The following is an 11,810-nucleotide window of genomic DNA, read 5'->3' as shown; positions in this document are numbered from 1 at the left end:
TATGAAACACATGAGGATCAGGTTCTATGACGAGCCTTTAGAGGAGGATTTCAGGAGAGATGAACACATCGAGAAGACGAACTCAGACCACAGAGGGTTGGACTAGATTGTAAGAGCTCAACTGCATTTCTGAAAACAAGAAATTCTAGTAAAGTCATCTGTGGGCGGAGCCTGGAAAGGGAACTGTACAGTGTATCAGTACAAGCAGAGCTGCTGGGCTTTATCTCTGGCTTTAGTGTGAAAATCAGTGACATCACATCCACAGCCTGTTTAACCGGCTAGAGAGTCCAAACCTGCATCCGTGTGTGTGTGTGTGTGTGTGTGTGTGTGTGTGTGTGTGTGAGATACGTGGCTGTATGAGTCACTGCACACGGACATCCACCTAATTTATTACTGCAGCACAGAGTGAGAGAGAGACAGAGAGAGAGAGTAATACAGCTAATGGACTACACAATGTACCACCCTGCCTCACACACACTCTCAATCACATACACAGAGAAACACACACACACACACACACACGCCACATTCTCATTGTTGTAATAAAATACCACTTGTTAATTTCTAATGTCAAAATATTTTACTACATATTTCTGTATCTCTCTTATTTCTATTGGTCCACTCATTTTAAAACTATAGCACACTGTAAACGGGCAGCTGGTGTTTTCAAACTATGTTTAAAAAAGAAAACAGATAAAAACAGAGAAGCAAGGTTCTGTCCCAACATTGACGATACGCAACCTTGTATATGTAATAATGCGTCCTCCATCTATCCATCCACCCATCCATCCACCCATCCAGCCATCCAGCCATCCAGCCAGCCATCCAGCCATCCAGCCATCCAGCCATCCAGCCAGCCATCCAGCCATCCAGCCAGCCAGCCATCCATCCATCCAGCCATGCATGCAGCCATCCACCCATCCACCCACCCATCCAGCCATCCAGCCATGCATGCACCCATCCACCCATCCACCCATCCACCCACCCATCCAGCCATCCAGCCTTTCAGCCAGCCATCCATCATGCTGCTGTCTGAACAAAACCTCGTATGTCCAAAACGGTAACTTTACAGGAGGAGGAAAAAACACACTTTACTTTTAATGGAAGTCAATGGAACCCAGAATTTTTATCAAGTCATTTTGTGCCGTTTCTTTTGGTCCATTCATCATGAAATTTACACACAAAATAAAGGTCAACAGGTCTTTTCAAATTGTGTCAAAAAACTGAAAAACAACAAAAATGGAGATGAGAGCTTTTGTCCTGACAGCAGTGAGGAAACATTGTTACATATACACTCACCGGCCACTTTATTAGGCACAGCTAGTCACCTAATACCTTAATAATAATACATAATAACGTTTGCTAGTAAAAGGCTGGACCCCCTTTTGCCTTCAGAACTGTCTTAATTCTTCATGTCAGACTTTCAACAAGGTGTTGGAAACGTTCCTCAGAGATCCTGGTTGGTTATTTGAGTTCCTGCTGTCTTTCTATCATCTGGAACCAGTCTGCCCGTTCTCCTCTGACCTCTCACATCAACAAGGCATTTTCGTCCACACAACTGACCGCTCACTGGACATTTCCTCTTTTTCGGACCGTTCTCTGTGAACCCTAGAGATGGTTGTGTGTGAAAATCCCAGCAGATCAGCAGTTTCTGAAATACTCAGACCAGCCCGTCTGGCACCAACAACCACGCCACGTTCAAAGCCCCTTAAATCCCCTTTCTTCCCCGTTCTGATGCTCGGTCTGCACTTCAGCAAGTCGTCTTGACCACCTCTACAGGCCTAAATGCAGTGAGTTGCAGCCGTGTGATTGGCTGATCAGCTATTTGTATTAACAAGCAATTGAACCTAATAAAGTGGCCAGTGAGTGTATAAGCCATATACACATACATACATATACATTTGGGGACGGCCCCTTCCTGTTCCAACATGACCAGGTGCACAAAGCAGGTCCATAAAGACGTGGATGAGCCAGTTTGGTGTGGAAGGACTTGACTGGCCTGCACAGAGTCCTGACTTCAACCCCATAGAACACCTTTGGGATGAATTAGAGCGGAGACTGTGAGCCAGGCCTTCTCGTCCAACATCAGTGTCTGACCTCACAAATGCTCTTATGGAAGAACGGTCAGAAATTCCCATAAACACTCCTAACCCTTGTGGAAAGCCTTCCCAAATGAGCTGAAGCTGTTATAGCTGCAAAGGGTGGGCCGACATCATATTAAACCCTATGGATTAAGAATGGGACGTCACTCAGGTTCATATGCGTGTGAAGCCAGACGGCCGAATACTTTTGGCAATACAGTGTGTGTATATCGCTGCTGTCGGAACAAAACTTCGTTTTTGTAGTTTTTCAGCTTTTGACATGATTTGAAGACGCTTGTTTTCCTTTACACTGTCTGTAAATTTCATGACGAACAGACCAAAAGAAACAGCCACAATTACTTGGAAAATACTCCGGTTCCATTGACTTACATTAGAAATAAAGTTGGTTTTATTCTTCTCCTGTGACGTTACCAAAGGTTGGCAATCACAGATTTCATTCAAATAAAAATGATTCTGCTGCTGATGCATGTATACATCTTTCTAATATGATGCTACAACTGTTTGTAGGTTTCAGTTAATTAGACGTCAATAATTAGTAGAAAGCCGTTAGAAATGTTAGAACAGAGCTGCGCAAGACGGCAAACTGCCTTAGCTCAACAAGTAATGAATATAAACCCATTATTAAAGCATTAGTAAATTAGTCAAATGAAGAAATAAATAAACGATAACACACACACACACACACACACACACACACACACACACACACACACACACAGCCAGTCTTTCTTCTTCACTCTGCTGAAAGTGCAGTGCGGGTGTGTTTACACAGGTTCGGTGGTTTCTGCCAAATACCTCAGTATGAAGAACCCTCAAAGGAACCATTTACACACACACACACACACACACACACACACACACACACACACACATTTGTATATGTTCATACACACCAAGCAGCCTTATTTCCACATTCACTCTCCAGCTCCACTTACTGTATAGCTGCTCTCTGTAGTTCTACAGTTACAGACTGTAGTCCATCTGTTTCTCTGATACTCTGTTACCCTGTTCTTCAGTGGTCAGGACCCCCATGGACCCTCACAGAGCAGGTACTGTTTGGGTGGTGGGTCATTCTCAGCACTGCAGTAACACTGACGTGGTGGTGGTGTGTTAGTGTGTGTTGCGCTGGTGCGAGTTGATCAGACACAGCAGTGCTGCTGGAGTTTTAGAGGGAGCTTTTGTTCAGACAGCAGATCTGCTGACGCCGCTGAATCACCAGCTCCAGATCGGAGCACTATGAGGTGTTTTACTTAGAAATGGCTTTTATTAAACGTCATAGCGGTTTGATGCTTTTATTATTCATTAATTCACTTATTTAATTATTTATTTCTCCTTTTTTAGGCCAGGGCATGTCTCTTTTGTACATGTTATGCTTTTATCACTGTTGAGTTTGGCTTTGTAGCACCTTGGGATTTTCACCTAAGTGAAAGCATTATTATTATTATTATTATGGTTATTATTAATGTATTATACGTCTCTATTCATAACAGTATATCATATTTGCTCATCGTGGTTGGGACACTCACCTACGACTCGGTCTCCCGTCTTAATGCCCATCTTCCTCATCGCCGCGGCGAACAGAGCGACGTCCCGCCTCAGCTCCGCGAACGTCACCTTAACGATCTCCTCCCTCCCCTCCGCTACACACACACACACACACACACGTGCACACACACACAGTAAACATTACAGACAGAAATCACACATACCAGGGCAACACTAATCAGACTGGATCAGAAATAATAATAATAATAATAATAATAATAGTGTATTTATGTTGCACATTTCATATATTTAAAATGCAGCTCAAATTGCTTCACATTACACAGTAAAAAAAAAGTAAAAAAATTAAAAAAAAAACAGAAAGTAGAAAAATGTTAATCAAAAAATAAAATAAATAATAAAATAATGCAACAATTGAAATATAAAGGATATATTATAAAATATACAAATAAAAATACAATAAAATACAACAAACAACATGAAAGTAAAAATAAATTTATAACAAAAACAAGAGAAGCAGTAAAAAACGATTTAAACGCTGAAGAAAAAACCAGAAAACTGTTCAAATCAGTGACTGAAGGAGTCTGATGGATGTTTATTGGTAAGGTGTTCTAGATCTTTGAAAACAGAACCCTTTATATACGTTCCATACGTGGAATTTAGAGAAGTCGCATGATCCTAAAGCTGGATTTGGAACAGCACCCAGAGCAGTATGAAGGTTCTAAAGGTAGGAAAAAGCTCAAATCTTCACACTTGAGTCCGAAGTAAAGATAGTCAAGTCTCGAGTCGAGTCCCAAATGAAGTTAGTCGAGTCTCGAGTCAAGTCCCGAGTCAGTACAGGCATGTCTCGAGTCGAATCCCAAGTAAAGATAGTCGAGTCTCGAGTTAAGTGCCAAGTCAGTGAAGGTGAGTCTCGAGTCAAGTCCCAAGTAAAGATAGTTGAGTCTCAAGTCAAGTCCCGAGTCAGTACAGGCAAGTCTCAAGTCGAGTCCCAAGTAAAGATAGTCAAGTCTCGAGTTAAGTGCCAAGTCAGTGAAGGTGAGTCTCGAGTGAAGTCCCAAATAAAGATAGTTGAGTCTCGAGTCAAGTCCCGAGTCAGTACAGGTGAGTCTAGAGTTGAGTCCCAAGATAGTCGAGTCTCGAGTCAAGTCCCGAGTCAGTACAGGTGAGTCTAGAGTTGAGTCCCAAGATAGTCGAGTCTCGAGTCAAGTGCCGAGTCAGTACAGGCGAGTCTAGAGTTGAGTCCCAAGATAGTCGAGTCCCGAGTCAAGTGCCGAGTCAGTACAGGCGAGTCGCGAGGCCTGTCCCGCGTAAAGATAGTCGAGTCTTGAGTCAAGTCCCGAGTCAGTACAGGCAAGTCTCGAGTCAAGTCCCAAGTAAAGATAGTTGAGTCTCAAGTCAAGTCCCGAGTCAGTACAGGCAAGTCTCAAGTCGAGTCCCAAGTAAAGATAGTCGAGTCTCGAGTTAAGTGCCAAGTCAGTGAAGGTGAGTCTCGAGTGAAGTCCCAAATAAAGATAGTTGAGTCTCGAGTCAAGTCCCGAGTCAGTACAGGTGAGTCTAGAGTTGAGTCCCAAGATAGTCGAGTCTCGAGTCAAGTGCCGAGTCAGTACAGGCGAGTCTAGAGTTGAGTCCCAAGATAGTCGAGTCCCGAGTCAAGTGCCGAGTCAGTACAGGCGAGTCGCGAGGCCTGTCCCGCGTAAAGATAGTCGAGTCTTGAGTCAAGTCCCGAGTCGAGTCCCAAGTAAAGACATCACATCCCTTTTCCTCACGTTTCACCCGATTGTCTGTAATAAACTTCACGCTTCCACCTGGACGCAGCCTGAGCACCTAAACCTGCAGTGAAGGGAGCCGAGGCGGTCAGCCCGGTCACCGCTGTAGATCTGAACGGCTCGTGGTCTTCGCGGTCATCACAGCTCCTTCATTACTGCGATGACGCAGGCTGGACGATCAATGAAAGCCAAGCAATTACATCAGCCCTCCTACAGGACACAGACGCTCCTGCCCCAACACCGCAGCCGCAAATCAAATCACTGCCCGCAATTCGTTTAGCCCTACATTAGCCAGAGTGCCTCAGAGGCAGCTCTTATCTACGGAGATACAAATCACACAGGCGCTCGCGCACATGCCTAGAAACCCTCTCACGGAGTTCGTCCCACTAAGACAGACGTATAGAATCAGGATAGATAGAGCGGCGAGCGGCGAGCAGAGCTCCTTAGATAAAACGCCAGGAGGCTAGGGCTCTACATCCTGACCACCTCCTGTCCACTTCATCAGCTCCACTTACTGTATAGCTGCTCTCTGTAGTTCTACAGTTACAGACTGTAGTCCATCTGTTTCTCTGATACTCTGTTACCCTGTTCTTCAGTGGTCAGGACCCCCATGGACCCTCACAGAGCAGGTACTGTTTGGGTGGTGGGTCATTCTCAGCACGGAGTTTGCATTTAAATCTAGGGGGCAGGGCGTCCCGATTCTTGTTGAGGTAGAGGGGTGGGATGAAGTGTTTGGGCTACATGGTCCTCCAAACGGAGGTTCTTCAGCTACGTTTAAGGTGGAACTGGAAAATTTGAACCAGAATCTGGAGAATCTCTGACTTCAGCTTCATATCACTGAAGAATTAGGGGGGGTGATAATAAATAACTGCCCCCCTCTTTGAAGGCGTATGATCCCTAAATGTAACTAAAGCCCAGCAGTGAGGAGCTGAACTTTCCCCTCCTCTGCTGTCCCTGCAGACGGGCAGGGTCGCCTACAGAGCGGCGCTAGTAGCTGATAATGAAGTGATGCTCTTTTATTAGAGGGTCTCATTTCAGAGGGAAGATCTCAACCACTGCCCTGTAGCTCAGTTCAGAGGGGAGACACTCGAAAACAAGGGGTAGAGGTGAAAAGGAGAAATGGGTTAAATCGTTTGTTTTAATAAAATAATCCTAATTGAGGTTTAGAGCCTCTCAGAGCAAAAGGATTTTAGCCTAAAGTCCGAGATCAGTTAAAAGTCCCAGACGTGTTTTGGTAGAACGATCCAGACGCTCACCTGCAGCGTAGAGAGCGACTTTGTCCTGGTCTTTGTGTTTCAGCAGGTTCTCCGCGTAGTTCAGTCTGCTGCCCTTAAACCACTCGGGAACGTCCGAAATGTTCTTAGACACGTCCACCACCTGAGAGACAGCAGGAGCAGAAGGCTTCAACTTTAAAGTTTGGTAAGGAAATCTAGGAATCCAAACTTCCTCAAATCGCTTCCTTTAGTTTTTACTCCACGCACTCAAAGAGAATAACCACAGATTCCCCTCAATGTAACCAGTCGTGGGCTGGAGGTCAGAGAACCAGCCCTGTGACCGGAAGGTCGCCGGTTCAATCCCCAGAGCCGACAGTCCATGACTGAGGTGTCCTTGAGCAAGACACCTAACCCCCAACTGCTCCCCGGGTGCCGTGGATAGGGCTGCCCACCGCTCCGGGCAAGTGTGCTCACTGCCCCCTAGTGTGTGTGTTCACTAGTGTGTATGTGGTGTTTCACTGCACGTTAAATGCGAGGGTGAAATTTCCCCGTTAAGGGACTAATATTTCTAGCCTTTGCACAGATGAGATAACTTTATAATATTCCATTAATTCTCATATACTAAATGTACATCGTCCATAGTATTGCGCTCCTCTCATGCCAAAACCTCGTATCTCCACTTCTGCCGTTTTTCAGTTTTTGACCTAATTTGAAAACGCCTGTTGCTCTTTATATCGCGTGTAAATTTCATGATGAATGGACTAAAAGAAACGACCCAAAATGACATGGAAAAAAATTCTGGTTCCATTGACTTACATTAAAAGTAAAGTAGGTTTTTTCCCTCTCCTGTAAAGTTACCATTTTGGAGAACCTAAGCTTTGCTCCAACAGTAGCATTGGAACAAGTCATTTTAACAACAGTTAAATCATTTTTTAGGTGTACAAAACAATATTATGCTACTTTTGGACTTGTTGTCATGACAATATGCTCATTTAAAAAGAGCAACTGCAATACAGTTCAAACTAACAAGCGTACATGGGTCATTACTGCACACTTAAAGATGCTTCTTTAGGTTCTATGTCGGACCATTTAACACTCAAAGAACTATTTTATGTTTAAATGGTTCCTTGCATGGTGAAATGGTTCTTCAGATTGACTGGGAATGTGTTAATATGGTTCCATATAGAGCCCTTTTGAAAACAGTTCTATACAGCACCAAAAAGGGTTCTTCTATTATTAGAGGCTGGACATTGTAACTATAGCAGAATCCTTCCTTCCATCCATCCTTCCATCCATCCATCAAGCACCCAGCCATGCAGCCTGTCTTTACACCCATTAGTGAAAGAATGCCACTGTTCTGCATCTGTCAGTCTGATGGACGAGTCTGGGTTTGGAGAACGTTACCTGCCTGACTGCACTGTGTCAGCTGTAAAGTTTGGTGGAGGAGGGATAATGAGATGGGGTTGTTTTCCAGGGGCTGGTCTAGAACCCTTAGTTCCAGCGAAGGGAAATCTTAATGCTTCAACAGACCAAGACATTTTGGACAATTCTATGCTTCTTACTTTGTGGGACCAGTTTGGGGCAGAACCTTTCCTGGTCCAGCATGACTGAGCCCCAGTGACCAAAGCAGCTCCATAAAGTCATGACTGGCTGAGTTTGGTGTGGAAGAACTCGCCTGACCCTCACAGAGTCCTGACCTCAAACCCATCCAACACCTTTGGGACGGACTACAATGGAGATTGTGAGCCAGGCCCTCTGGTCCAACATCAGCGTCTGACCTCACAAATGCTCTTCTGGATGAACGGGCAGAAATTCCCACAGATACTCTCCAAAATCTTACAGGAGCTTCCCAGAAGAGTGGAAGCTGTTAGAGCTGCAAAGGGGGACCAGCTCCATATTAATGCCTATGGATTTAGAATGGGATTCATAAAAGCTCCTGTAGGTGTCCCAATACTTTTGTCCATATAGCGTATCTTAGACTCTACGTGGCCTTGACTGCAGCTCTACTGGTAGCATAAAAGTGCTGAATTTTGACATGCGGCTCTAGAGCTGTTCTATTTGATCACGTGCTCAAACAGGGAAACTTCACGAATGAATGAGATTCAGATGAAGAACCGCCTGAGTGAGACCAGATGGTCAGTATGATGATATGATCATATTGCTTTTATATGATTTGATATGATGCATGATTTTCATCACCAGTGTGCAGTTCTGGCCCAGAGGCTATTTCATCCCTTACCTGCTTAAATCCTGACGCAGCCGATATGCCAACGGTCACTGACACAGATTTTAAGGTGATAAAACATGTTAAATAATTGATCCTATTGGCTGATATAAATGTACACAGTGAAATCTCCAATAGTTTTATTTAAAATCAGTGATTTACTGACGGATGTGACCTGACTATCAGTTCTCCAGTGTCAAATAAACATCCTGGTATTTTAGTGCAATGCTGTGGTGTTTGCTATAGTATACTATAGCGTTGTCCACAGTAAAGTGTAGTATACTATAGTACTCTAGTGTAATACTAGTGCTAATGATAGTATTTATAGTATACTATACTGTTGTTCATAGTGTAGTATAATATAGTATTCTAGTGGAATACTATTGTTTATCATAGTATCTATAGTATATTATAGTATTGTCTACAGTAAAGTGCAGTATACTATAATGTTGTCTATAGTGTTGGATACTGTAGCATTCTTGCGCAATACTAGTGTTTATTATAGTATCTACAGTACACTATAGTATTGCATACAGTACAGTGTTGTATGCTATACCATTCTAAAGTAATACTATAATGTTTAATATAGTATCTGTAGTATACTATAGTATTGTCTACTGCAAATTGTAGTATACTATAGTATTCTAATGTAAAACTATATTGTCTGTTATAGTGTCTATAGTACACTATAGTGCTGTCTACACTAAAGTGTAGTATACTATAGTATTCTAGTGAAATACTGTAGTGTTTATTATAGTATCTATAGTGTACTATAGTGCTGTCTACAGTAAAGTGCAGTATACTATAGTATTCTAATGTAAAACTATATTGTCTGTTATAGTGTCTATAGTACACTATAGTGCTGTCTACACTAAAGTGTAGTATACTATAGTATTCTAGTGAAATACTGTAGTGTTTATTATAGTATCTATAGTGTACTATAGTGCTGTCTACAGTAAAGTGTAGTATACTATAGTATTCTAATGTAATACTATAATGCTTATTATAGTATCTATAGTACACTATACTGCTGTCTACACTACAGTGGAGTATACTATAGTATTCTAATGTAATACTATAATGCTTATTATAGTATCTATAGTGTTGTCTACAATTTTATTTTAATCAGTGACTTACTGACTGATTTGAGCTGATTGTCAGTTCTCAAGTGTTAAATAACGTCAGAAACAGTCTAAAAGAACCCTTTTTGGTTCTATACAGAACCTTTTACAACACATTCTCCATCAGTCTGAAGGACCCTTTTACAAAGAAATCATGCTTTTAATAAAGGTTCTTTGAGGATTCATGGTTCTATATAGAACCCGTTTTCTTGATTAAAGAACTCTTGAAGAATGCGGGTGGGATCGGGACAAAACGTCTGTGTTTTGGGTGGGAGCGGGACCAATAACTCCAGTTTTCTGTGGGTGGGAGCAGGATGAAACCCACCACCGATTAACATCAACTCCCACTCGATAAATAAACCGAGTATTTGGGCATTTATGGTTTCTGAATATTGTCCGTGAACTACAGAGCGTACTCCTTCATGCTTTATCCGTACACAGCGCTGGGGTTTTTGGATGTGAGATGGATTTCCTTTACTGTGTGGACTCTGAGTGCGACTCAGCTGGGAGAGTCAGGGACAATAAACTGTTTTACATATGAGGAAATAATTCCAGACTACATTATCAGTGTTGACTAATTAACAGTGGCCCGCCTGACCGCAGTACTTTGTCCACAAATACATTTGGCATCACATCCTGAGTCAGATGGGTGTGAGCACTCTGTATCAATGACAACACCTTTTAGCAAAATATTATATAATATATACCTCATCGTACATCTTGGAGCAGGTGATCCCACAGTACTTCCAGACCTCCGCCCAAAACTCAGGGTAGTTTTCCACTGACCACTGGTACAGCTCATTATAGTTGGCTAAGAAAAATACAAACAAAACGCAACAAATAAAGACTCATTATCCACGTGCCACAGTAGGGCTGGGCACTATGACAATATCAGTCTATAGTGTAGTATAGTCTATAGTAAAGTTATAGTACTTAGTGTTTATTATAGTATCTATAGTATACTATGGTACTGTCTACAGTAAAGTGTAGTATACTATAGTATTCTAACGTAATACTACCGTGTTTATTATAGTACCTATAGTATATTATAGTACTGTCTACAGTAAAGTGTAGTACACTATAGTATTCTAGTGTAATACTAGTGTTTATCATAGTATCTATAGTATAGTATACTAGTGTTGTCTATAGTGTAGTATACTATAGTCTTCTGGTGTAATACTACAGTCTTTATTATAGTATCTATAGTACTGTCTAAAGTTTAGTATACTATATTATTCTTATGTAATACTAGTGTTTATTATAGTATCTATAGTAGTATCTATAGTATATTATAGTATTCTCTACAGTAAAGTGTAGTATACAACAGTATTCTTATGTAATACTATAGTGTTTATCATAATATACAGTACACTACAGTGTTGTCTATAATATAGTACACTATAGTATTCTTATGTAATACTAGTGTTTATTCTAGTATCTATAGTATACTATAATTTTGTCTACAATAAAGTGTAGTATTCTATAGTATTCTTATGTAATAATATAGTGTTTGTTATAGTATCTATAGTATACTACAGTATTGTCTACAGTGAAGTGTAGTATACTATAGTTTTCTAATCTACTATAGTGTTTATTATAGTGTCTATAGTAAAGTGTAGTATACTATAGTATTATTATACCATTATAGTGTTTATTATAGTGTCTATAGTAAAGTGTAGTATACTATAGTATTATTATACCATTATAGTGTTTATTATAGTGTCTATACTATACTACAATGTCTGACCGTATAACACTACACTATGCACTGTAGAAAATGTGTAGTATTTACTGAAGTCATATAATAACCTGCTATTCTATAATGAGGAACATAAAAAGTGTGGCGCTGTTTTTGTTATTGTTGTTTATTACTATTA

At 41.4% G+C, this 11,810-nt stretch overlaps 1 protein-coding gene across 1 annotated transcript in view; it reads right to left on the bottom strand.

The window, feature by feature from the left end:
* The window catches only part of aacs (acetoacetyl-CoA synthetase), a 78,619-nt gene that overhangs the window by 64,484 nt on the left and 2,325 nt on the right, over nucleotides 1-11,810 (bottom strand). Inside the window, exons 2-4 of the mRNA XM_037531347.1 lie at nucleotides 10,641-10,744; nucleotides 6,631-6,751; nucleotides 3,629-3,742 (exon numbers count right to left, since the gene is read on the bottom strand). Coding sequence (XP_037387244.1) covers nucleotides 3,629-3,742; nucleotides 6,631-6,751; nucleotides 10,641-10,744 — 339 coding nt within the window. The remainder of the gene's footprint in view (nucleotides 1-3,628; nucleotides 3,743-6,630; nucleotides 6,752-10,640; nucleotides 10,745-11,810) is intronic.

Source organism: Pygocentrus nattereri, chromosome 20, assembly GCF_015220715.1.
Source record: "Pygocentrus nattereri isolate fPygNat1 chromosome 20, fPygNat1.pri, whole genome shotgun sequence".
NCBI classification, from domain to species: domain Eukaryota; kingdom Metazoa; phylum Chordata; class Actinopteri; order Characiformes; family Serrasalmidae; genus Pygocentrus; species Pygocentrus nattereri.
This window is presented reverse-complemented; position numbering and strand designations above follow the sequence as displayed.